This window comes from Oryctolagus cuniculus, chromosome 7 (genome assembly GCF_051225735.1).
Source record: "Oryctolagus cuniculus isolate XC-2025 breed Fujian yellow rabbit chromosome 7, ASM5122573v1, whole genome shotgun sequence".
Taxonomy (NCBI): Eukaryota; Metazoa; Chordata; class Mammalia; order Lagomorpha; family Leporidae; genus Oryctolagus; species Oryctolagus cuniculus.
In genome coordinates this window covers 146,210,708-146,237,520 of record NC_142873.1, presented here as the reverse complement: position 1 = coordinate 146,237,520, position 26,813 = coordinate 146,210,708, and the positions used below count along the sequence as shown (strand labels likewise).

Genomic DNA, 26,813 nt, shown 5'->3' with positions numbered 1-26,813 from the left:
TCTTGTCACTCAATCCTCCTAACTATTCATAACGCAGGCACTCATTTTAGAAATGCAGAACTGAGATTGGAAAGAGAACATAATTCGCTCCCGTTCACCCAGTTAGCAGCGGCAGAGCCAGGACTCAAAGCCAGGCTAGGTTCCAGGCTCCAGGCTCCCGGGCACCAGGGCTGTCCTGTGAGGCCGCTGAGGCTGTCGCTGGACCCACAGATCCACCCCAGGTCCACAGGCTTGCTGCTGGGAGGCGATGGTCTAGTCCCAGCTGGCTGGTGGCCCTGTGCTGTAGACGGGTGTTGGCTCCTGCCTGCCGCAGGGTCCCCTCCTGGGAGCAGGGTGAGAAGTCCTCAGTAGTGGAGACAGAGTTCCAGGTTGATCTTCCCACACAGCCTTGAACCAGATACCCGGGAAGACTTCCCCTCTGGGGCCCAAGGGGAAGCGAACAATTACAGACAGAAGGAGCAGGCATTTCCCATCTTGCTTTATTGCAGATTAAACAGAGACCATTCCAACTTTCATTGGTATTGATGTCATTCATATTGTAAATGGGACAGAATGGAAGTGTGGACTGTATTCTGACTTATGCTGGGGCAAAGGCCTCAGAACCAAAAGACCAAACAATCGAAGCACGCTGGCCCTGAGCAGGTTGGCAGCTCACGACCTCAGAGTTAAGAGGCGAGACACAGGTGTTCCTACACCTCACCAGGGAAGGCCTCCCGGGTCAGACTAACCAGCCTCCTTCCCTCTTGCAGCAAGGGCCTGCTTAGCACTGATCCTAACACTCCCACCTCAACCTACTTGTGTTTCTCCTGTCAAGACACATTTTTGGCAAGACCTCAAAGACTTCTGGAGCTTCTGAGGGAGCCCTGTGCTGGGAGACCACGGCTGCTGGCCCCGCCGTGGGCTCCCAGGTGTGGCCCAGTACTGCTAAGTACCCAGTACTACATCTCACGCAAGGGGCAAGGCCTGCAAATGATCAGAAAATCTGAGGATGTCCACACTCCAGCAAGTTTGCTCATGTGCTCACTTTTCACCAAGCGGCCCAAGAGGCAGCAGGCTGAGAGCGAGAAAGAGACAGAGCCAGGCGGGGATGGGGGCCCTCTGGCGTTGGTACTTCCACTAGAGAAGCAACTGTGGTGGGAGCAGAGGGAGCAGGTAGGGCCCAGGCTTCCTACTCAGCCTCAGGGCACTAGGCTTCTTCCCCACACCTGCAGGGCGCAGGCCCCAGAAAGTCACTTGGCCAAGCTTCAGTGATCCAAGCCCCAGGGTGAGTTTAAGATCAAGTCCAAGATCAAAGCCCCCCATTATCACCCCATTATCCAATCAGCAGTGTGATTACATCCTCTCAATCTGAGGAAAAGGGTGGAGCTGACCACTTCCAGACAGAGGTGATGGTGCCCCTTGGCAGCCCCCAAGTGGACACAGCTCAGGTGACCTGTGACAGATGGCCAGCTGTGCCTACAGGCTAGACAGGTGGGTGGGGGCACCAGGAGTGAGCCACGGCCCAATGCCTTCGATGAGACTGTTCCATTGATCGTAGTCCTCCTTCAGGTCTGAATGGGAGAAAACATGAAGGTTAGGCAGAGCGTCAGGCTGGGACAGAGCGGCTCCCGTGGATCTAGCGGGCCGTCCCAGAGAGAGGGGCGCCGGGGAAACACGGGGACCAGGCGCAGTGCGTGTGATGGTGGAGACAGCAATGGTCACTATTCAGTGCATTTACGAATGACTGACTTCATCTATGACAACCCAATACTGAAAATAAGAGGACAATTCGTCCCGGGGATTGTGCTTAATGCTTCAAGTGCATTGATGCATTTAATTTCCACCACATCCCTACGCACTAAGAGAACTCTGTCAGCCGTACTTAGAGCGGAGGACACCAGGCTCAGGGAAGCTAGCCGAGCTGTCCAGGGTCGTTACAGCTGGGGAGAGATAAAATATTCACACCCAGAAACGCAGAGCAGATGCAAAATCTCCCAGGCTCCGCTTCCACTGCTGAGGAAGAGGAGGCCCTCGGGGCCGGCGCTGTAGCGCAGTGGGCTAAGCCTCCACCTGCGGTGCCGGCATCCCATATTGTGCTGGTTCAAGTCTCGGCTGCTCCTCTTCCGATCCAGCTCTCTGCTGGAAAAGCACTGGAGGATGGCCCAAGTCCTTGGGCCCCTGCACCCTCATGGGAGACCCAGAGGAAGCTCCTGGCTCCTGGTAGGCCCAGCTCCAGCTGTTGAGGCCATTTGGGGAATGAACCAGCAGACGGAAGACCTTTCTCTCTGTCTCTCCCTCTCTCTCTAAGTATCTCTCAAATAAATAAATAAAATCTTGAAGAAGAGGAAAAGGAAGAGAAAGAAGAAGAAGAAGAGGTCCCTCGGGCCGGAGTTGTGGTGTAGTGGGCTAAGCCGTCACCTGCAGTGCCAGCATCCCATGTGGGCACTGGTTTGAGTCCCAGCTGCTCCACTTCCAATCCAGCTCCCTGCTCTGTGCCTGGGAAAGCAGTAGAAGATGGCCCAAGTCCTTGGGACCCTGCACCCACGTGGGAGACCTGGAAGAAGCTCCTGGCTTCTCCCTGGCCCAGCCTAGGCGGTTGCGGCCATTTGGAGAGTGAACCAGTAGATAGAAACTCTCTCTCTCGCTCTCCCCCCCATGTGTAATGCTGCCTTTCAATTAAATAAAATAAATCTTAAAGAAAAAGAAAAAAGATGAGGTCCCTAGCACTCCGGTCTGTGGGAGCAGATCCAGTGTCTCCTTGGTGAAGGGCAGAACCACAGGGCCACAGCATCAGGTAGCCGCCCAGCACAGACCAGGCAGATGGGCCTAGTCACAAGGCAAGGACGACCCAGCAGGGTCCAAGTCCTTGGGCACAGCCGAGCAGGCAAATGGTGTCACAGCTCAACGCGAGCAGAACCCAGGGCAGAAGGGAGGGGCCACTCAGTTACCGCCAGATCCCCGCTCCTTGCCAAGCACCTGGCGTGGAGCGGAAACCTCTACCTTCCTAGAACTCCTCGTCCAGCAGGCAGCAATACATAACACAATCAGTTACAGAGGAGGCAAGAAGGGGTCAGATGGGAAAGCACAGGCAGATCAGGGACGCGCAGTGGCAGCTGGGGAAGTACAATGCTTTACAAAGGGTGGTCGGGTGGCCTCGCTGAGCAAGGGTTTAGCCAGGATTATTGTAGGAGAGGGGACAGCAGTGCAAAGGCCCTGAGGCAGAGGTGTGCCTGGAGCACTGCAGGCCCTCACAGGAACAGCAAAGCAGGCAAGGCAAGAGCAGCAGGAGCTGGAGGGCCACGTCACACAGGCTGGGCAGGGGGCAGGACTGAGGCGGGACTGAGGCCCAGGGGAGCCACTGAGCTTCTGAGCAGAGGGCGTCAGGACGGACTTCCTGAAGGGAGCACTCGGCTGCTGCACTGAGAAACAACTGTGCCGCGGTCAGGAGATGGAGGCGGGGTGGGGGTGGGGTACCTCCTGCAGGAATTTAGCTGTGGGGTACTGACAAGCGATTAGATTCCTTGTGTAGCTTGAAGGCGGAGCCGGAGCCGTGAGGATGTCCCAAGGGACCGGCGGGTGAGGGTGTGTGTGTGCGAGAGAGAGACAGAGACAGAACAGATGGGATTTGAGAGAGAGAGAAAGAACAGATGGGACTTAGATTCTGACCAAGTAACTGGAAGGATGGAGCTGAACGGAGAGGCTGCAGTTGCCATTAGCTTTCTTGGCAGTGTTGCATCCGTTAGATGTCCAGGTAGAGACGCTGAGTGGCAGCAGTGGGTCCTATAAATCCAGTGTTTGTGGGCCATCACACTGCAGATGCAAGCCAGGGAGTGGCCGGCACAGAAGTGGTATTTACAGCCATGAGAAGTAGAAAAGTAGGCCAGAGAGGGGCCAGTGCTGTGGACGGAGGGTTAGCCATCACTCGCGACGCCAGCATCCCACAGCAGCGTGCGGCTGAGAGTCTGGCTGCTTGGCTTCTGACCCAGCTCCCTGCTAATGCACCTGGAAGAGCAGCGGATGATGGCCAAGTGCTTGGGTCCCTGTCACCTCCGTGGGAGGCCCGGGCGGAGTCCCTGATTCCTGGCTTCAGCCTGGCCCAGCTCCCACCATCCTGGCCACGTGGGGAGTGAGGATCTCTGTCATTCTGGCTTTCAATAAACTAAATCTGAAAGAGGCCAGAGCGGAGCAGACATGGAGACAGCAGACCCCACAGTGCGGCTCTCCGAAGCAGAGGTGGCGCTTCCCAAAGGAGGGCACCATCCACTCGTGGGCAGCCACCGCGAGGGGCGAGGCGAGGGCCGAGGACTCCTGGACTCGGCACCGCGGCGGTCGCTGGGGCGGGGGACAATGGCAGCTTTCAGGGAGCCTGGCTGGAGTGGGTGTAAGGGAGAACAGGAAGGGACGGAGTAGGAAATTCCCTGAGCAGTTCTGCTGCTGCAGAGAACAGGGTAACCGGAGGGCACACTGAGGCCAAGAGAGATTTTTTTTTTTCTTAAAGAGAGACTTCATCATGAAATGAACCAGCAGGGGTGTGGTGAAGCGCAAGGGGCGCGTATCTGACTCGGCAGCTAAGACGCCCGCGTCCCACGCTGAGGTGCCTGGGTCCGCTTCTGGTCCAGCTTCCTGCTAACGTGCACCCTGCACCCTGAGAGGCAGCGGGTGATGGCTCAAGTACTTGGGTCCCTGCCATCCATATGGGGTCCTGGATGGAGTTCTTGGCATCTGGCTTTGACCTGGCCAGACTACTGCAGGCATCTGGGGAGTGAACCGGCAGATGGAAGATTCCTCTCTCTTCCTTTCAAATAAAAGTGCTGTTAAATAAATAAACAAGGTAAAGAGGGAAAGACAACTGGTGCAATCATGCCCACAGATGGCAGGATGAAGTCTGGCATGGGAACAGTAGGCTGGCCCGAGTCCCACACCTGGAGCGGAAGCTGCGTCTATGTAGGAAGGTGTGCGGTCTTTTTAGGAAGGTGTGCGGTCTTTTTTTTTTTTTTTTTAAGATTTGTTTTATTTTTATTTGAAAGGCAGAGTTACAGAGAAAGGGAGGGAGGGAGAGAGAGATCTTCTCTCCACTGGCTCACTTTCCAAATGGTGGCTACAGGGCTAGGCCAGGCCAAAGCCAGGAACCCAGAACTCCATGCGGGCCTCCCATGTGGGCAGTAGGGGACCATGCCCTCATGCCATCTTCCACTGCTTTCCTAGGTGCATTGGCAGGGAGCTGGATCAGAAGCTGAGCTGCTGGGACTCGAACTAGCGTTCCCAAGGGCTGCACTGCAGGCAGCAGCTTAACTCGCTGTGCCATAATGCCAGCCCCAAGGTGCAGTCTTTTTTTTTTTTTTTTTTTTTTTTAAGACTTATTTACTTATTTGAAAGGGAGAGTTACAGAGAGGCAGAAAGGAGAGACAGATTGGTTTGCTGCCATGGCTGTGGCTGGGTTCTGGGCCAGCCAAATCCAGGAGCCTGGCACTCCACCTGGGTCTCCCACGTGGGTGCAGGGGCCTAGGCACTTGCGCCATCCTCTGCTGCTTTCTCAGCCTTGTCAGCAGGGAGCTGGATTGGAAGCGAAGCAGAGCAGCCGGGACTCAGAACTGGCACCCGTGTGGGATGCTGGCATCACAGGCAGCTTAATCCGCTTCGCCACAACGCCGGCCCTGGCCTCGGGTACACAGTCTCGAGGGAGTGAGTGGTGAAGTGGGAGGCAGAATTAAGCAGCTGAGGGAAGAGGGCTCAGAGGTCAGAGGAGGAGGGAGGGGAGATGGCGGGGGGTGGGGTGGGGGTGGTTTCAGGGGTGGAGGCAGCAGCTGCGCGCTGCTGTGAAGGTGGCACGGGTCCTCTCACAGCTCTCTGGGATTTTCCAGAGAGGTTCAGCCGGGCCGCCGGCAGCTGATTTTTGTTTCCCAGGTGACTGCACGATGTGGCCACACAGAGGCCTCCTTGTCGTTGTGAGACGTCAGCCTGAGAGCTGGGGCCTCTTTCAGACCCTGTCCGATGTCCCACCACCTGGATTACTGCCCGCGCCGCCCACCTGAGCTGTCCACCTGCACTGCCGCCCGACCGCAAACACAAGTCCAGTCGTGACGCTCTCCTGCCTGGAACCCACCGAGGGCGCCCCACAGCCTGGAGGATAAAACCAAACTTCCCTCAGCACCCGCATGGGCCTCCACCTCTGCCGTCTGCTCACTTCTCCGCCTTCGTCCGTAAGTCACTCTCTTGAGGTGGGCGCAGAGGATTAAGCCACCGCCCGTGACACCAGCATCCCAAATCTGAGTGCTGCTTCAAGGCCTGGCTGCTCCGCCTGGACCCAGCTCCTTGTTAATGCACCTGGGAGGCGGTGGATGACAGCTGAAGGACCTGGGCCCCTGCCACCCGGGAGGGAGACCCAGATGGAGCTCTAAGCTCCTGGCTTCAGCCTGGCCCAGCCCCAGCTGTTGCAGCCATTTGGGGAGTGAAGCAGAGGATGCAAGATCTCTCTCTCTCTCTTTCAAATAAATAAATGAATCTTAAAGTCACTCTCCTGAGAGCCAGGCTGCAGAACCTGTTCCCCAAGGCACCTGGGCCGCCCAGCCGTGAGCCTTCTCCTCACTGTGAAGATGAAAGGCAAGCACCGCGGTGCGCAGGACACCTTCCTCCCGCCCTTCTCCCTCCCCTCACGGTGGGAGCCGGTCCTGGGTCTCCCCAGTGCTGGGTGCAGACTGCGCCATCATAGTCACCGATGGACAGCACTGCGCAGCGGCTCGGCGCGTGGGCTTCGCAGCTGGACGGCCTGGCTCGCATAGTGGCTTTGCCACTTAACACCCAGAGAACCCTGAACAAATTACCCAAATTTTCTAAGCTGCCGTGTCCTCATCTGCCCAGCAGAGTTAGTAACAAGGGTCCCTCCTGGGAAGGGCTGTCTTCAGACCCTTACTCCAGAACGCAGCTGCAATGCTCAAGCACCGGGCACACACGAGTCCTCAGCGAGCGGCCAACCGTCAGAGCCGCCTGCCTCCCTCCATCGCCGCTTCTGTGGTCGCCAGCGCTGGGCACCTCAGCTCACAGGCGCTGCCCCTAAAGCGAGCCTGCTCATGCCTTGTTCCCCATCGTCTCTGCTCTTAGCCCTTATAATGCCATGGTGCTCGCGAGGAACAGGGAGAGTGGGTGGGAGAACGGGACACTGACACGGGGATCCCTTCCCCTGCCAGGGTCTCTGTTATCAGCCCTGAAGTCTCTAAACCCAATTGCTGACAGCTGGCTGGATGAAACGACAGGCATAAATACAAACACGAAATCTAGGTTCAAAAGGTCACTGCACTAAATAAAAGGATATACGTTTTAAAAGCAAACTCAGTCCAAACCAGACTGCTTGTGCACTTATGGGAAAGGGGGTGCACTCGGGTCATCCAGCCAGACATCCAGTGTCCAGGGCACAGGAGCGACAGTCCCACTGGCCCGGGCTCTGGTCAGGCCCTTCCTAGCACGTCACACGCAAGCCAGGACTGCACACTTTAAAAGGGCGCTGATGAGCAGCGCATCCAAGGGGCATGGGTGCCGAATGGCAAACTAGAGAATTAGACAGGGTACAGTGGTGGTGCCACGGACACTGAGCTGAACAGAGAAATCTTGGAGGACATCACAGGTGTCTTCTCGGGGGATAACCCCACAAATGGAGAGGGGCTAGTCTCAGGTCTCGCCACTACCCTGGAGTTAGGTCAAACCTTAGAAATACGGGCAAGCCTGGCTCCCTTCGGATGGCAAGTGCTGCCCAGGGCCCAGCCTCAGGTAGACAATGGACCCTCCTGTGTCCTGACTGTCGCAGAAAGGGGCTTGTGACCTGGAGAGCAGCAGGCCTCGGCTGCACGGCGGCTACCGTGTGTGTGGCCAGCAGGGTGCAGCTGATGCGACCGCCTTTCCCCTCTTGTGAATCTGGCCTGGAAATCATGTTCACGCGGCTGCGAGCAGTGGGAGCTGAAGACGCGGAGGCTACAAGGCGAAGAGAGCAAGCCTCAGCGGCTCGGGCCCGGTGAAGTCATGTGGAGCAGAAACTCAATGAGCAGATCCCCTCCGCGAGGAGAGAGCACAGTGAGAGGAAGGAGACACAGACTGAGCCCGCGAGACAGACCGGGAGATTGGCTCTGCACGTTGTGACTTCGGCTCCTAAAACTCTACCACTTCCTTAGGCCAGCTGCACTCTCATCAACTCCCCTTTGCACTCAAAGCAAATTGGTGAACTTCCAGTCTTTGCCATTCAAGCTTCCAGGGCTGCAGCGGACTTGACAGCGATGCGGGGAAGACACAGGCGCCGCCTCCTCCGGGTGGAGGCTGGACAGAGACCTCTAAAGACCTCGCCATTCATCCAGCCTGTGATTTTTTTCTTAAAAAGATTTATATAGAGAGAGGGAGAGACAGGGAAAGAGGGAGAGACAGAGAGAGATCTCTCATCTGCTGGTTCACTCCCCAAACGCCTGTGACAGTCAGGGCTGGTAGAGGAGCCTGGTTCTCTACCCAGGTCCCTCCCATAGGAGGTACTTGAGTCATTACCCGCTGCCTTCCCAGGGTGTATCAGCAGGAAGCTGGACGGGAAGCGGAGCAGCCAGGACTGGAACTGGTGATCTGATATGGGATGTGGGCCTCCTAAGCAGTGGCTTAACCTGTTGTGCCACAACGCCCACCCCTGGTCTGTGGTTTCTGACAACAGTTACAACCCACCAAGGGTTTCTTTCTTTTTTTTTTTTTTTTTTTTTTTTTTTTTTTTTTTTTTTTTGACAGGCAGAGTGGACAGTGAGAGAGAGACAGAGAGAAAGGTCTTCCTTTGCCGTTGGTTCACCCTCCAATGGCCGCCGCGGTCAGCGCGCTGCGGCCGGCGCACCGTGCTGATCCGATGGCAGGAGCCAGGAGCCAGGTGCTTTTCCTGGTCTCCCATGGGGTGCAGGGCCCAAGCACCTGGGCCATCCTCCACTGCACTCCCTGGCCACAGCAGAGAGCTGGCCTGGAAGAGGGGCAACCGGGACAGAATCCGGCACCCCGACCGGGACTAGAACCCGGTGTGCCGGCGCCGCTAGGCGGAGGATTAGCCTGGTGAGCCGTGGCGCCGGCCCCACCAAGGGTTTCTTTAAAGCACTTCCATAGATTTAGCTCAGGTATCATCAGGAGCTCCCCCACAATTCAGACACAGTGAATGCTGATAAGTTTGGATTAGGACAGAGATAGCAGAGCGGAGAGGTAAGGAAACCAAGGCTCAGGGAGGCCAAGGTCATTGACACAGTAAGAGAGCAAGATCTCCAAACTCTGTCAAGTGCTTTTCCTATAACTCCATTAACTCTCTCCTTCATGCTTGTTTTCCATACGCCGTAAAGTTTCCTGGTTCCCAGCTGTGTCAGTATAGACCACTGGGCTGCAGGGGAATCCAAGGGACCCACTGGCTGGCTGCCCCAGGGGCCCCAGGGCGCTCCTTACCCAGGTGCTTCTGCAGGAAGGCCAACATGGCGTGCACCATAGTCTCCTGACCTTCGTAGGGGTCCAGGCTCCCACGGGTGTGGCTGGATAAGTATTTAACAAGCAAGTTGCCAGTCACAAAAGCAAAGTCAGTTTGACTGTGATGAACAGAACCACTAGAAGAGAAGAAAAACAACGGCAGGGACCTGAAGGTGAGGCACACGGGCATCTGTCATGCGCCTGTATGTCCAAGGGGCTCCCCACGCATCATCACACTTGCTCTTCACAGCAACCTCGTAAGGGGAGTGTTTTCCTCCTTAACAGAATCCGAGGAGAGAAACGGCCTGCCCAGAGTCACGCAGGAGGGAGGGCATGGCGCGAGGATTAGAACCCAGGTGTGCATGGTGTCAAAGCTGACTCAACCCCTAGCACAATGCCTCACAGTACAGGGAAAAGGCGCAGGGACGGGGCACGGGGCGAGGCCTCCAGCACCTGCCATTCCTCGGTCACTATAATCTCCCACCCTGTGGCTTTTCCTGGGGGTGACTTCCAAATATTCATAAAACCCACAAGCCCCTTCTTCAGCGGTGCACACAGAGTAACAGGAAAGAGGAGCTCCTGGCCTTCAGCAGTGGAAACTCGTTCTGCCTAGGGCCATTTAGATTTTTTATAACATCATCTGCAGGCCATACAAAATTATCAACTTGCAAATGTGCCTGCTGTTTGAATTTCGAGTCCCACCTGAGGTTGCCCTGGCAGGGCCAGATCACGTGATTTCGGCCTGTGGGCCGGCCGTCCCCCACCCCAATAGGTGCATTTGTAAAAGGGAGTTCTGGATTAGAACTTAAGTCCTCTGGCATGAAATACATGTAGCTCCCAGGTGAAACCCTCTCTTAATTTATGAGTCAATTCAGTGAGGTTGGAAAAGTCTAAACACCAAAGTATTTGTCTGACGTCATGCAGAAAAACAGGTTTTTTTTAAAAAATGCGTTATTCGAGGCCCACCAGATAGGATACAGCAGGATGTATCAGAGTTGTGGGTCCTGTGCGCAGCCAGCAGGGAGCCCCTCGTGTGCTGCTTGTCAAAGGCTCTCATGTCCCTTCCCAACAGGTGCCACTGTCCCGAGTATTACCGGGGCAACCTTCCAGTCCTCCACCGCCAAGAAATCAAAACGACAGGAGAGGGAAGAGAGCTGGGGCCAAGGTGAACCATGGAAGATACTGCCCACTGAGCAGAGCCCTGGTGCTCAAGGCCTTTGGCTCTGGCCTTCTAACACCTGTGCGACTCCAAGGGTCCGTGGCGCACCGGCACTCAGGGTTGAAACAGGGCCTGGAGTCCTCGAAGCATGTGTGTGGCTGCGAGGCCCCAGTGCAGGTGGCAGCAAGCTGGGGTGACTCAGCCCTCCCCCCTCCCCATAGAGTCAGCATTGGAAAGTCACGGAAATTCTTTTTCTTCCCCTCTCTGAAAAATGGTTCCCAGAAGAAAACCAATTGCTGGTGCCAGTGATGGAGGTGAAGGTGCTGTGGTTTCTCAGCCAGAACAGAGGTGGTTTATGGAAGACAGCACACAGGGAGTTCTGTCTCGGACTTCGGTGTGTATACAGCTCTCTAGAAATCTCTCTGGTGAATGTCAAAGGTCTACTACATCCGCACTCTCCAAAAAAAAACCCCTCATAAAATCCCCCAATGAGGGCCCTACCCACACTCCGGCCCTTCCCTCCCCACCACACCATCCCACAGCACCCATTTCCAGACAGCACCAGGCGAGTCCCGTCACAGTCACAAACTACTGCAGAAGTCACTCTACGTGGCGCTAAGTGGACAAGGGGACGGATATGAAATTCCAAGGGAATTAACACTGGACATTCGGGAAGTATCCAGGTATTCTACCAATGGACAGAAAGTTCTGGGCAACCTGGGAGAAACGAAGGGAGCCACAGCTGAGTGGAAAGCGGGGGCCACACCGGGACCGGGACCGGGGGGTTACTCACAGCACAGTTATGATCCTGGACTGTTCGTGCTGGGCACATATCTTCTTCATCAAGTTGATACTCTCCACTGTCTGGAATTTCTCAGTGTTGATAAAGAACACAGGGCCCCGGGCCTGTGGGTAAAGGTCTCGTTCCAGGGGGAACATCCACGCGTCCAGGGCCACAGCACACCTGGAACAGGACGAGACGTCCGGGACTGCCACGCAGAACTGCAGGCAGGAACAGGGAGGGCGGAGGGGAGGGCTGGAGCTCTTCCCTCCGCCCTGAGCTGCAGGCTCAGAAAGCCCAGCAGGGGGTGCCAGGGCCCACATCCTACAGGCAGGCTAGGGATGCTTCTACCTGCCTCCAGAGTCTAACCTCTCTGAGCACAAGGGTCAGGTCTCCTGCATCGACTCTCGCGTGGCTGACTTGAGCTCCTCAGAACGGTGCTTCACCCCTCTGATCAGTCACCACCAGCCTTCACTGAGTGCCGGACACGAGCTGGCCCTGTGCTTCTGGTACTCAGATAAATGACACAGTCCTTGCTCTCAAGGGGCTCTGAGTCCAGCAGGGGACAGTGGATGAACAGCTCCGTGCCCTGAGTGCGAGACAGGCTACGAGCCCAGAGCACAGGTAGCAGGGAAGTTCTCTTGGTGCCAAGAGTAGAAGTCTCCCACCTAAGGCAAGGTTACAGCTGGAAGACTGAGCCACCCTGCCCCCAGTCTCCTCCGTCTCAATACTGGACAATCCTACAAGTGATGGACAAACCCATCGCCAAGTCCTGAACGCTGAAACACATCCTAACTCCATTCACCCTGACCCTCACTCTAACGAGCCCCCAGTTCTCAGTCCTGTCCTGCTCCAGTGCCCCCTCACACAGTAGCTGGAGGGCTCTTTTAAAATGTAAATAAGATTTTTTTTTCCCCTTCTGCTTAAAATCCTTCAGTGGTCTCCTATCGTGCTTAGAATGAAACCTAAGCCTCTTTATTCTGGCCAATAGACTCTGGGCTCTGGACCCTGCTTATCACTGTCGTCTTCAATCTCTTCCCCGTGGCTTACTACCCTCTCACACCCACACAGCAGGCTCCCGCGGGCCTCAGGGCCTTTGTACCAGCTATTCCTGCCGGCTTGCGTGATCTTCCTCCAGATCAGGGGTGGGGAACCTTTTCTTTTTGCAAGGGTCATTCGGATATTTATAACATCATTTGCAGGCCATACAAAATTATCAAGTTAAAAATTAGCCTGCTGGGACATAACAGGTTAAGCCTCCACCTGTGGCACCGGTATCCCATATGGGCGCTGGTTTGTGTCCCAGCTGCTCTTCTTCCGATCTAACTCTGCTTATAGCCTGGGAAAGCAGTGGAAGATGGCCCAAGTGTTTGGGCCCCTGCACCCACATGGGAAACCTGGAGGAGGCTCCTGGCTCCTGGCTTCAGATCAGCTCAGCTCCAGCTGTTGCGGCCATTTGGGGAGTGAACCAGCGGATGGAAGACCTCTCTCTCTTTCCCTCTCTCTGTCTGTAACTCTGCCTCTCAAATAAATCAATAAATCTTTTAGAAAAAAAATAGCCTGCTGCAGACTTATTGGATTGTGGGTCACCCCCGCTGCTGCCTTGGCAGGGCCGGGTAAGGCCCCCTGGCTGGGCGATCCCCACCCCTGCCCTAGGCCCCTGCCTCTGCAGTCTTGGTTTGTGCGACTCTCTTGGGGAGGTGTCCAAGCATTTTTATTTTCTTCACTGCACTTGGGTGCTGCGATTGCATTTGTTAGCTTCTTTTGTGGCCTGGCTCCTCCCACAATAACATAACTCCATGAAATCAGAAACCTTGTTGACCCCTGAATCCCCCCACAAGGCTGCCTAGAACACAAACCTCGTGTAACAAATTCTTGCTGAACGAGTGCATGGAGCAAGGAGCCAACAGCGACAGCATCACCTGGAAACTCACCGAAACTGAGTCTCCTTGGCTAGCGCCAGGACAGCCGTGGCCCCTCCAAACGAGTGTCCCATCACGGCCACCCGGCTCGGGTCGATGCTGCCCTGAGGAGAGCACAGAGTCAGAAAGTCGGGACTGCTTTGTTGGGAATTCCTCAGGGCCAAGAGGGAGACACAGTGAGGCAATGGGGCTGGAGGACAACACAGCGGCCGAGCCTCCAACACCACCCAGTAAGAACCCTGGCCCAACCCTGGGCAGAAGAGCGTGCCCCAGGCGGGAGTTCTGAGAGCCCCGCTTCTCACCTTTATTCTTGTACTCTCACCACCTGCACCGGGGCAGGCATCCAAGTGTCTACGTGTGAATGCGTGGACAGAAACTGTCAGATTCCATCCCCCCCGACGAGCCCAAGAGCCCGCCGACAGTAAGGGCTTGCTCCACACTCCAGAGCTCCCGGCCTAGAAGCTGCTCCCAGCGGTCGCCCACCCTGGGGACGAGATGGGGAGCTCCTTAGAACCTAAGGACTGCCTGTGCAGAAACTACCTTGGGCCCCACTTCCTCTTTAGGCATCTGTCCTGATTTTTGCCAGCAGTCCCACGAAGGGGAAATGAGTCTGCTCACTCGAACATGCTCTGTGCTATCTATTTTGGGTTGTCCCTAGAAGCCATCAGGGCCTGGTTATATAAAAAGCCACCGCAGCTGCCTGCAGAGGGGCTTGGGAAATCTCACAGGGCTGTGGTGGCCAGCTGCTCTGAGGCTGTGCTCCCCCAGTTTCCATCCCAAGGCTTCGGACCTCACTTCTCCCCTTTGCCCAGGACCTTGAGATCCGTAAGTCGGCTGGACGGCTCCTTCAGCTTTCATGTATTCGTAGACCTCTAAAATCAGAAGTAGCCACAAGTCTCCACCTTCTCCTTTCTCTTCCACTGTTGTAACCTTCCTACCCTCAAACAGGCTGCAGCGTCTCACAGGTCCTCCCAGAGACTGCTTCTGCATACGCAGGTAAGCATGCACACAAACCTCCACGCTCTGTATACACTGTGAACTTCAGGCCCGCAAGTGAAAGAGGGCGGAACTGTAAGACAAAAGAAGCCTGGATCCCTGAGTCACCCCAGCACAGGAGCGCCCTGTGGGCTTTATGGGGGAGAGAAACCAATTTCTACTGTGTCAAAGCCACTGAGATAGGGGTTTATGTGGTAGCAGGTAGCATCATCCAAGCGAACACATCCACTGCTCTAGAGTCTGTTAGTGTCACCAGTGCTCTTACTGGTGAGCACTTAGGTCACCACCATTCTTTTGCTGTTATAAATGAGACTGGAGGGCTAACCCTGCACGTGCATCATGCTGCGTGTGTGCACGTGTTACAGGATAAATGCCCAGAACTGGAAATCACTGGGTCAAAGCGTTCGTGCCGCTGACAGCCATTGCCAAACACCCTCCACGGGGCAACGTGCGCCCCTGCTGGCCGTGCCGGAGAACAGTGTTTCCCTACAGCTTTGTCAACGAGGAAGTGATCTCAGCCCGACAGGTGAAAATGTAGTCAGCTTCTTCATTCTGTATTTCCTGCAAAAGGCTGTCTCTTACCTAACCCCACTGGACTGTGGTCGGCCTTCCTCCCTGTCTCAGGCTCACAGGTACATAAGTCTGGACCTCAGCGCCCAGGGCCCCTACTTGTCCCATGGGGACGCCAAGCAGCTGGTCCAGCATCTAGATCCCAGGTCCTGCCTCGTCACTGGCCACCCAGGCAGATGCTTCTCCCTGGAGGACATTACCAAAGCCTTTGAAAGATTTTCTAAAGGAGCTTTGGGGTTCACAGTGCAGGCTTTAGGTAAAACAGGCCCAGTTGCAAGTTCGACTCTATCATTTAGCTTGGTAATCCGGGTAGCTACTTAGCCTTTTTGATCCTTGGTTCCTTTCTCTATAAAGAGGTCATAGTGCTTACTTCATACATTCGTTTGAGGTGTTCTTATTGTAAGTATTCATAATGTAGTAACGTTATTGTTAACAGACGTATGTATGTATACACACACACACACACACACACCCATACCCATGAACACAAAGTTCATGGAAAACGTACATTATGAAAAAAACTATGTATGGATTTCAAATTTTTTGCACCACTTCCCATGAGGGTACTTCATATACCATTCTCACTCAATGGTAATGAAATCAATTACATGGCTATTAACACGCATGCCACAGAAAAGTATTAACTGTAAGAGAATATATTCATACTGCGTGGCTATGAGAAAAAGGCTATGAGACAGCTTATATTAAATGATAATAATATTATTAAAAGTATACACATATATGTTAATTCACTTTAAAAGAACTGGTGAGACAAACATTAAAATGTCAAAAAAACTGTTTCTTTTTTCTTCATGCCTTCGTGCGATGTCCTGGTTCTCTGAATAGAGACTGAACTATATTTGAAGTTAGGGGGAAAAAGATTGGATGGAGACGGGGGTGGAGTGTGTACCTTCTCTAGCCAATTCCAAGCCGCTATGGTTTCATATCCTCACGGGAGGGTTCCCGGGATTCTCCCCAAGGAAGGAATTAGCTTGCAGTAGGCACCGGTGTTGCTCCACAGCTCTGCCTTTGGGGAACAAACCACCTCACGCCTGTCCACGTGGCCCAGGTGGCCTGACAAGCCCACTGCTCAGCTTTCCCTGACTGCCACATACACAGGCCAAGGAGTGTGCGGCAGCTAAGTGCCAGCACAGTGCCTGGTCCAGGAGCGGCACGGGACCCACGCAGGCCACAGCCTTCCCAGACTAGTGGAAGCTAAGAGTCTCCTTCCTTGACATCTGCCCCTGTGAGTTGAGACACAGGCCTGGACTGGCAGCAACCATCTAAGAAAGTCTGGTGGAAATGAAGCCCACACACGCAGAGAGAAATTAGCCAGGGAAGGGAGAGAAGGGTGCCATGGCTTTGATGAGCGCCCCTGACACTCTGGATCCAGTCCCCCGGCCTAAAGTCTGCCTTCTAGTTATGAGCCAATGTGTTCTCTTTCCGTTTAAGCTCATCAGTGGGGTTTCTGGCACTTGCAACCAAGAAAGTCCTGATGAACACGTGATGAACACGTGAACTCTGAGTCATGCCCCCGCTGCCTTACCCTCAAGGTCTTCAGATCCAAACCTCCAGGCAAGATGTTGTCGATGGGCTGGCCAGCAGCAACTTCTTGCAGGATCCTCAGCACCCGCACACACTCCCTCGCCCGCTGATGCACCTGTAGCAAAAACAGGCCCGGAGGGAGTTGGAACACTCCACAGCTATCCAGCGAGAATCCCACTGACCTACGGAGCCAGGGGAGAGTGTGGGGACAGTCTGCCCATGCATGTCGCAGCAGGCGCTGTGTGCCCCATGTCCTGAGGGGGGCTCAGCTCCCTCGCGGCTCACATGAGCACTGCCTGGCGGCACAACGAAGCCAGCCCTGTTGTTCAGACTCTACCTGCCTACCCACACAGTTATCAGGAGGATTAGACGAGTTGCTGTATATGGAAACAAAAGGAATTGGGAGTGTTCTCATTAGCCACCCAGCACTGGAGTCTGCTCACCCATCTATAACACACATCTGCTATTCTTATGTGCTGGGCACTCAGCTGCCACCCCCTTGTTCTCTTTGCCTTCAAGGACTGTCCCTGGTTCCAAATCTAATCGTGGATTTCTGGTGGGAATTTCCCATTTGGGTTCTCTCTCTACACGGGGAACCCCTTTCTAGGATTTTGCAAACTGCAAAAGAAAGGAGACTGTCTCAGCTTCCATTATTCTGGGAAGGCTGTGGCCCTACATGTAAACTGCACATGAGACAAACCACAGAGAGGCAGGGGTGAGAAGCCGATGCACTGAGTCTGCTTCCAGGGTCCTGCTCTCCCTGCAGTCTCCCCACACAGCCAGTCAGCCCCTTCGCAGCCTCAGCAAGCTGCAGTCGGGCTTCTGCCACTGGCAATTTCAAGCATCCTGATAAAGATCGCACTGCTTCCCGCTGGTGCGGCAATTCAAACCTTCCATGACTGAGGTCTCGAGAGCCAGGCTGGCTCCAAGTCTTGCTCAGTGAGTCCAGGCAGGCAGGCTGGCTCATGAACTCCCTCCTCCCAGCTGGCACAGCCTACCTGGGGATTCCGAACATGGAACTCCTTCTCTCCTTCCTCGATTCGACGGAAGGGGATCCATTCCTCCTCTAGCAACTTGTTGGTGGGCTGGGTCTCCTCGGGGGCCTGCTTACAGAAATAGGTGGTCGCAGCCGACTGGTCCCTGAAACACACGTGACATCAGGAGCAAGCCAAGGCCTCTCCTGACTCTCCTTCCCCACTTCACCAACTCCTCCCTTTCAGCCAAGACACTTGGGATCACCCTTTGTAGTAAGGAAGGACATCAGGACGGGCAGAGCAAAGTAGAAGAATCAAGGATTTCTGAGACAGATTTGGGTTTGAACCACAACTCAGCTGTGTCACTTTGGGCAAGTTACTCAAATCCTCGAACCTCGGTTTTCTCCTCTTTAAAATGAATATAATACCTGCCTGGAGTGGTTGTTGGGAAGATCAGAAATAATACACTGAGGGGCTGGCACTGGGGCACAGCAGGTTAAGCTGCCATCTGCAGCACCAGCATCCCAAATGGGCACCAGGTTCTAGTCCCGGTTGCCCCTCTTCCAGGCCAGCTCTCTGCTGTGGCCAGGGAGGGCAGTGGAGGATGGCCCAAGTCCTTGGGCCCTGCACCCACATGGGAGACCAGGAGGAAGCACCTGGCTCCTGGCTTTGGATCGGTGCAGTGCTAGCTGTAGTGGCCATTTGGGGAGTGAACCAAAGGAAGGAAGACCTTTCTCTCTGTGTCTCTCTCTCACTGTCTATGACTCTGTCAAATTAAAAAAAAAAAAAAAAAAAAGGAAAGCACTGATAGGGCCTAGCCTTCCTCCTAGCTCCCTGCAGGCACCTGGCCCACCTGGCTCCTCATGACTGCACCTCTCACCTGTGCTCTGGTAAAGCGACCACGAAGCCATGGGAGGCCAGCTCCATGCAGAAGGCGGAATACAACGTCCTAGAGATCCAGAACAAGGGGGGGGATCAGAAGAATGGCCCAGTCTTTGCCCCCATTCTAGCCGCGCTCCGGTGGCCGCTCAGCAGACCGGAGGGAGGTTTCCCATGGGGCGGCCTTCGCCGGTGCCCTCTCCGGCTGGCGCAGCTCTTCTCCCACCAGGCTCCTCCCTGAGAAAGGATCTGCAACTCAGCCTGCAGGTCCTCCCAGCCCCACCAAGAGTCAGTCCAGCACCATCCCCCAAATAGACTTTGGCTACTTCTGTTTCATTTTTATTGCCTATATATGGTATGTCTCCCGAATTAGGTGCTAAGTTCATTGAGGATGGTATTCATATGGGATCATCCATAAAGAAATATTCTGATATTCATTTAATGTGCAACTCTTCTGGGATTTCATTTTTATTTATGTATTTTTATTTGAGAGGCAGACAGAGACATACCCTAAATGTCTCCAACAACCCTGATTGGGCCGGGCCAAAGCTGGGAGCCAGGAACTGAATCCAGGTCTCCCATGAAGGTGGCAGGGACCCCACATACTTGAACCATCACCTGCTGTCTCCTAGGGTGTGAGTCTGCAGGAAGCGAGAACCAGGAGCTGATCTGGGATTTGAACCCAAGCTCTATAATATGGGATGCAGATGCCGCGAGCGACATCACACCTGCTGCACTGAACGCCTACCCTGTCATCTGTGACTTAGCAGTGGATTTTCTGTGGGTCCTCCAGCTTCCCTGGAAAAGAGATATGGCAGATGCTGCTGATGGCCTACTCCAACACCTACAAAGACAGGGAAAACCCTTCCCTCCTTAATAATAGCATCGATTTTTGGTTGGTAGCACTGTCATGCCATCAAAATGTTACGTTTCCCAGCCTCCCTGCAGCCAGGTTTGTCTGTGTGGTGAGTTCTAGTCTGACATGGTCCAACAGAAACACAATGCTGCCCCCAAAAATAATCAAAAATTTTCTCGTCAATTGATTTTAAAATTAAAAAGAGACAAACGAGGGCCGGTGTGTGGCGCAGTGGGCTAAGCCACCGCCTGCAGCGCCAGCACTGCATATGGCCAGGTTTCCTCTAGAGCTACGGCAATCAGGACACGAGTTCTCTGCCGTAGGGGCCAGCGTTGTGGTGCAGAGGGTTAAGCCACAGCCTGTGATGCCGGCACCCCATATGAACACTGGTTCAAGTCCCAGATGCTCTGCTTCCAATCCAGCTCCCTGCTAATGCACCTGAGAAAGCAGCAGAAGATGGCCCAAGTACCTGGGCCCCTGATCCGTGTGCAAGACAGCCAGGAGTGAACAGCAGATGGAAGACCTTTCTCTCTCTCTAATTCTGCCTTTCAAATAAGTCTTTTTTTAAACAAAGAAATGAATGAATGAACTTTAATAATAGATTTTAATCCACTGCAAATAAAATACTATAATTTCCACATATAACCGAACATTTTTAATTAATGGAATCTTTTGTTATCTATATTAAAGTACTTATTTGAGAGGCAGAGAGAGACAGCATTCCAACCTGCAGCCTGCAACGCCGGGGCTGGGCTGGGCTGAAGCTGGGACTCCCCCGGCGGGGCAGGAACCCGGTTCCTTGAGCCATCACCACCGTTCCCAGGGTGCAGATTAGTGAGAAGCTGAAGTCAGGAGCGAGCCACACACTGGCCCAGGCACTCCAGCACGGGACGCGGGCACCTAACCAGTGTCTTAGCCACAGGCCAAGCACTCACCCCGAGAACGCTCCTTTTAAGATTTCCTGAAAGTTCTATGTAACATGACGATTATAACTCATCGGCTAGAGCTACTCTACTATCGCAGCTTCTGGCTGCATGTGATTATCAAACACCTGAAACGTGGCTGGTCCAGCCTGAGGTAGGCCACCAGTGTAAAACATGCTCCGACTTCAAAGACTTCAGATTTTTAAAAGGACTTACATTGAGTTCCTGGCTCCAGGCTTTGGCTCCAGCAGGGGCCTGTTGTGATGAGCAAATGGGAGTGCATACTCTGTCTCAAATAACTAAATAAAATTAAAAACAAAGCAAAAACAAATGGACAGTGCTCCCTTCTTATTGCCTGGAATGCAGATGTGGTGGCTAGAACCAAACAGCCACCTTGGGTCATGAGACACCCTAGAAATGGAAGCCACACGTGGCAGAGCTGGATTCTACAAGAAGTCTGGGATTCTGATACCTTCATGAAACTGTTGTCTACCTCCAGCCTTCCTTCCTCTGAGAGCAATAAAATCAATTATTTTTAACTCTATTAGGGTTTTTGGCTAAACACAACTTGCCCAAAATCTAAATGATACAAGAAGGCCAGTTTAGGTTTCTTTTCACCTTCTCCCACTTTTCTGAGGGAGGCACTGTCGGGACCTAAGAGCCAGAGAAATCTTCCATCCCTTCCCAATTCAAACTGCGTAACTCTGGGCAAGTCTGCCACTCGGAGCCTGCCGGCTGTGGAGCACACATCGCCGTCTGCCTGCTTCACGGGACTGCACAGGCACCAAATGAGAACATGGCACGTGACACGTGACTAGGCAGCATTTGACTGCACACAGGACGGGAAGCCAAAGGCCTCTGATCCCCGGGAGGGACTGCGGAGCCCAAGTTCACCACAGAGGCAACAACAGGAAGCAGCGCCCCGACCCTCCCTGCTCTTTTTCTCAGAGCTTCACTCTGGTTAACAGATTGTCTGTGACGGACTCACCCCGGCCCTGAGGGCTAAAGCCTCAGTGCAGATTCTCAGACCAACAGGGCACCTCCAGGGGGTGGCCCTGCGGCGCAGCAGTGGAGCCGCTGCTGGGATGCCTGGAGCCGGGGCGAGCCCCAGGTCTTCCACTTTCAGCCCAGCACCCTGCTAATGCGCGCGGAAGGCTGCAGGTGACAGGCCAGGTACCCAGGCTCCTGACACCCACGTGGGAGAGCTGGATGGAGTCCCTGGTTCCTGGTTCCACCTGGCCCAGCCCCAACTACTACAGGCAGATGGAAGATGGGTTTCTCTCTTTCTCTGTCACCCTTTCAAAAGCAAAAATAAATAAAAGCCTAAAAAAGTCACCTCCAAAGTCATGTGCTCATTAATCTTTCTATAAAAGATCTCTGGGCTTAGGAGGGGATGCTTCTCAGCTTCTTTTCCCTGATAGACTACAATATTCCTGAAGGCAGGGCCTCCCTCTAATCCACCACTGAGTGCCTGCCCGTGGCACAGGCCTGGCACAAAGCCTTCAGCCATGCCCAGCCCGAGAGGCAGCAGGTGATGGCTCAAGTAGTTAGGATGCTGCCACCCACATGGGAGACCCAGCAGAGTTCTCTGCTCCTGCCTTTGGCCTTGGCCAAGTCCCAGCTATTGCAGGCATTTGGGGAATGAACCAGCAATGGGAGCCCTGTCTGTCTCTGCCTTTTAAATAAACTTTTTAAAAAATGAATTAAAAAAAAAAGTTTCAAGAAGAAAAAAGAAAAAAAGCAATCTACTTCCCTCTCCACATCCACTGTGCACTACTTGCTGCGGGCTAGAGTTTGTGAGTCTGCACTGCAGCCCCTCTAGGAGCTGTGCATCCTTGACCTGTTTATCTCTAATGTTCCACCTTGCTCTCATGTCAAGGGGCCGGCAGAGAGCAGGCGCTCAACACGCCTGCTGAATCATGAAAACTCAGCAAAACACAGCCCTCCAGCCATTCAGGAAATATGAAAGTTCTTGGGAAATAGAGTTCAAAGTTTATTTTGCTGTAAAAATTTTTGAAATCCATGCATGTTTTTTTCATAATATGCACTTTCTATGAACTTTTCGAAGCCCTCTCACATTTCCTGTGAAATCACTACTTCGCTGGTACGGTCCTAGGCGCTGGAGCCACAGCAGACAGTCTCTGCCTTCATGGAGCTTATGAGAGAGTGGGGAAGACAGACAAACGGAGCATAAGTGCAGTGGGTTAAGCAGTCACTCGCAATGCCAGCAACCCATTATCAGAGCACCAGTTCACATCTCAGTAAGACTGCTTCTGATCCAGCTTCCTGCTCATGCGCCTGGGCAAGCAGCAGAAGACGGGCCAAGTACTTGGGCCCCCACCACCCATGTGAGAGACCCAGATGAAGCTCCTGGCTCCTGGCTTTGGTATGGCCCAGCCCTGGCTGTTGCAGGCATTTGGGGAGTGAATCAGCAGAGGAAAGATCTCTGTCTCTCCCTCTCTGTAGGTTTGCCTCTCAGATAAATAATTTTTTTAAATTATAAAAACAATGAATCCAATACAATTATGTTAAGTACTGATAAGAACAGGTTGTCTTATACAAGCATATAACTGGAAAAGTTAACCGAATATAAGGATCAGGTTGGGTATCTCTAGGAAAGTAACATCCAAATTAAAAACCTAAAGATAATCTGGAATCACCAGACAAAAGAAGGAGAGGGGGAAGAAGAAGAGAAGAGCGGAAAGCGAGTATTCTAGGCAAAGGAACAGCCACGGAGTACTGCACAGCTGAGACCCCAAGGCAGGACATAACAGTGTACTCGGTAAGTGAAAGAAGGTCCGTTTGTCCAGAATGCTGGAGGGGGCAAGGAGCAGGGAATGAGACTGGAAACATGGCCCGCGAAAAGAACTGAATGAAGTTCAAAGAACTATTAAAAAGTTTTGGTAGGTAGGCTGGCGCCGTGGCTCACTAGGCTAATCCTCCGCCTTGTGGTGCCAGCACACCAGGTTCTAGTCCCGGTCGGGGCGCCGGATTCTGTCCTGGTTGCTCCTCTTCCAGGCCAGCTCTCTGCTGTGGCCAGCGAGTGCAGTGGAGGATGGCCCAAGTGCTTGGGCCCTGCACCCCATGGGAGACCAGGATAAGTACCTGGCTCCTGCCATTGGATCAGTGCGGTACGCCGGCAGTGGTGGCCATTGGAGGGTGAACCAACGGCAAAGGAAGACCTTTCTCTCTGTCTCTCTCTCTCTCACTGTCCACTCTGCCTGTCAAAAATAAAAATTAAAATAAAAAAAAAAAGTTTTGGTAGGGAGTCGTGGCAAAGCAGGGTAAGCTATTGCTTGGGATGACTGCATCCTGTATGGGCGCCGGTTCCAGCCCTGGCTGCTCCGCTTCTGATCCAGCTCCCTGCGAATGTACCTGGGAAGCAGCAGATGATGGCTAAAGTATCTGGGCTCCTGCCACCCATGTGGGACACTAGACTGGAGTTCCTGGCTCCTGGCTTCAGCCTGGTCCAACTCCAGCTGTTGCTGCCATCTGGGGAGTGAACAAGCAGATGGAAGATCTGTTTCTCTGCCTTCAAATAAATAAATAAATCTTTTAAAAAAGGTTTAATTTGGGGGCTGACACTGTGGCGCAGTGGGTTAAAGCCCTGGTATACAGAGCCAGCATCCCATATGGGCGCTGCTTCATGTCTCGGCTGCTCCGCTTCTGATCCAGCTCCCTGCTAACGCACCTGGAAGACCCAAGTGCTTGGGCCCCTGCTCCCATGTGAGAGACCCAGAAAAACTCCCGGCTCCTGGCTTCGGATCAGCCCAGCTCCGGCTGTTGTGGCCATTTGGGGAGTGAACAGAGGATGGAAGACCTTTCTCTTTGTCTGTCTCTCTCTCTCTGTCTCTACCTCTCTCTGTAATTGTGTTTTTCAAATAAATAAAATAAATCTTTAAAAAAAAAAGGTTTAACTAGAGGAGGGACATTCATTCATTCAACCAACAAGTCTTTCTTGAATACCTGTGACATAGTAGGCACTGTTCTAGGTGCTAGAATGATAAGGTCACATTTGGTTTTCAAACAGCCCTCCCTGGCTACAGTGCACACAAGGGTGTGGGGGCAGGAAGGCAAAAATAGATGCTTTTGAGATGTCTAACAGTCTGGGGTATAAACTAGATGCAAACATTGCCAGATGAACACAAGAGAAAGTATGCACAAGTTAAATGAGAGCATATGAGCTGCAGGTGCTAAGCTACACAGCACACCACAGCAGAGACACCGGAATTCATGGGAAGAATTTCCAAATGGACACCACGTTATGAAACTTGGGCCAATGTTTGTGAGAGACATCTTGTGGTTTCACGGTGCCCATGGCCCTCCATGTGGAGAAGGCGCCACTCGAACTGAATCCTCAGAAGCCGCCCTGGAGGAGCGTTGTCCTTGCCAGGTGGTGAAACCTCGGCTCGCACAGGGCACCGGTGCCGTGGCTGGGACCTGCAGGGAGGGCTGCTATCTTCCCGAGCGCAGGGCGCGAGTCTGTCTGCCCCAGCGCTACCCCGTGTCACACCCAGAGTAGTCCCTCGACACTTAGGGAAAAGACGACTCCCACGGGCAAGCTCGCGCTCCCTGGAGCACTGCTGGGCATCATACAGGCAGAAAGTGAACGTGCGTATTTACACAAGTGCTGGGACGCCAGACGCCAGGGCTGTGGAGGCTGCCTGAGGCTCCGGCAGGTGGCGGGAGTTTGGGAAAGGCGCTCTGGAGAAGGTGGGCCCCGGACTACGGGGAGGAGCAGTCAGGAGGGGAGACGCTGGCAGATTCTGCCCTTTGAGAAGTCAAGACTCAGCGGCGAGGAAGATGGCAAGGTGTGTGTCCGCGGGGAAAGCTCTTACCTGAAGCCTCCCAGGCCGTGGGAGAAGATGATCAATGGGTATCCAGAGTCCTTTGTCTTAAAGGGGCCATTCCAGCTAACAGGCAGCCGATAAGATCCTGGCAGAGACAGGGCTATAGAATCTCTGGCTGCCCCAAAGTCGTCATCCCAAGGGCAGCGTGGGCGCAAGCATGGCGGGGACATGCGCTTTTCCCTTCTGAAAGACCCCATTCACCCCTGGGACAGCCCAGGGCAGCCAATCACCTAGTTTTGTTTTGTTTTGTTCTTTTCCCCCCATCTTTCCCCAAGGGAGAGTAAACACAATAGAAAATGGGAAGATACATCCCAAGGGGTCCTGGGTGCTGCGGCAGCAGCTGGGGTGGAGTTCCTGGTGGGGGGGCCTTTCCCGGTGGGGGGCCTCTGGCAGAAGTGGGTGGTGCAGCACGACCCCACCCAGAAGATGGCAGGACTGCAGGGAGAGCTGCAGGAGGCTGCGTGCCCCTTGACAGATAAGAGGGTGCCTTTGATCTGCAGATAGCAGTGCAGAGTTTGAATAAACAAGTAAGAGCTGCCAATAATGGCAGACATTTGCTGTCCCAAGCACTGCCCCGGGGCTGACATTCTACCCATACTGCAACTCTGCAGAGGGAGGTGCTCAGACAGGTTAAGTCACTTCCAACAGCTGCCGGGCTGGCAGATTACAAAGTCTGAGTTCCAGTCCCGCAGAGTCAGAGTCCACAACCAAAACTTTCACTATGAGGTTCTCTCCCAACTCGCACACCATACCCACCACAAAGGCGGTGGACACTGCAAGCACTCAGGCCCGGTGCCTGCCTGGGAATGTAACCAAGCAAAGTGGGACAGCATCTGGGGGCCACGCTGGTCCTCACCCACGGCCAGGTTGAACAGCAGGCCCCCCCAGCGCTTATTGAACCGCAGGTAATCAGCCAGGCCAGTGTAGTACTCGTAGCGGGGGATCCACAGGGGTTGCTCCGGGGTCTCCTCTGCCTCTTGGCAGGGGTAGAAGATTCGAAAGAAGCTCCCCTGTAGGAAAGAAGAGAGCAGGAAGCCAAGCACTGCTGGATTCCCCAGCAGACACGCCCGGCAGGTGTCTGGGGCACTAGCAAAGCAGGTACCCACACAAGCCTCACAGTTCACTAACGTACCCAAACCTCACCTTCAGGAAACCCAGAGAGAGGCAATTTTACTTGGAGCGAACACGTTAGGCTTATGTTATTTCAAATAGCCATCTATATTTACATTTACACCTGGGGGTGCCCCCAAAACTTTGAGCACTTGGGTCACTGAAGGACTTAAATCTGGCCGTGAGCCCAGCGCCAGGGGAGCCCCAAGAGCTGCAGGCCCAGCCCCCGCGCTGAACGGGGTGGCGTTGGTAGGTCGCCTGGGCCTCCCCGGCAGGCTGGCCGGCCCTCAGAAGTGGCAACACGCACTGTCCATGGGATAGGTGAGGGGTTAGCAGGCCACGCGTGCCTCCTGCGCAGCAGAGGGGAGTCCACGGGCCGGCGGGGAAAGGCCTAGGAACTGACCAAGACAACGTCCAGAAGCTGACGCAGGAGGGAAACAGGTGCAGGCAGAAGCCACGGAGATGTTTCGGGGCAGGGCTGGAGACACTTACCTGCAGACCCTGGCCTTCCATCACGTCCCCGCAGCCTACGCGGTGGGGTCCTGTGACCGGGGGAAAGCACACGGACTGGCTGGCCCCCATCTCATCACCGCTGGACGCAAGTGACTCGGGCAGAGCTGCGCTGGGCTGGGAGGAGGAACACAGGGCAGTCTCACGCTGGCTTCCTCGTAGCTTCTTGCTTATTCAGGCCATCGGCCATCCCTTTCCCCATCTTATCACCCCATCCGCCCTGCCAACCACACGCGGAATCTTGCACAGCATCTACTCCTCTGCAACACGGACTTTGCCAAGGTTTGTGTGTGTGTGGGGGGGGGT

The 26,813-nt window shown here is 54.1% G+C and overlaps 1 protein-coding gene and 1 long non-coding RNA gene across 5 annotated transcripts in view; one reads left to right on the top strand and one right to left on the bottom strand.

Annotated features, from left to right (window-relative positions):
- Positions 1-461: 461 nt before the first annotated feature.
- Positions 462-26,813, bottom strand: part of PAFAH2 (platelet activating factor acetylhydrolase 2) — a 36,871-nt gene continuing 10,519 nt past the window's right edge. Inside the window, exons 2-12 of one of the 4 annotated variants that reach the window (XR_011390832.2) lie at positions 26,490-26,624; positions 25,744-25,897; positions 24,876-24,972; positions 23,413-23,529; positions 18,260-18,328; positions 17,404-17,545; positions 16,407-16,520; positions 13,307-13,398; positions 11,385-11,593; positions 9,415-9,569; positions 462-1,550 (exon numbers count right to left, since the gene is read on the bottom strand). Coding sequence is in view for 2 of the 4 variants with exons in the window: in XM_051856854.3 (XP_051712814.1) it covers positions 1,456-1,550; positions 9,415-9,569; positions 11,385-11,555; positions 13,307-13,398; positions 16,407-16,520; positions 17,404-17,545; positions 18,260-18,328; positions 23,413-23,529; positions 24,876-24,972; positions 25,744-25,897; positions 26,490-26,624 (1,341 nt within the window). In the remaining 2 variants the exon portion in view is untranslated. The remainder of the gene's footprint in view (positions 1,551-9,414; positions 9,570-11,384; positions 11,594-13,306; positions 13,399-16,406; positions 16,521-17,403; positions 17,546-18,259; positions 18,329-23,412; positions 23,530-24,875; positions 24,973-25,743; positions 25,898-26,489; positions 26,625-26,813) is intronic. The other 3 variants (XM_051856854.3, XR_011390834.2, XM_002716106.6) reach the window with 3 other exon arrangements.
- LOC149125788 (uncharacterized) lies at positions 3,367-7,304 on the top strand. Its single transcript, XR_016211221.1, has 2 exons — positions 3,367-3,555; positions 5,884-7,304. It is a non-coding gene; the product is annotated as an uncharacterized LOC149125788 (long non-coding RNA).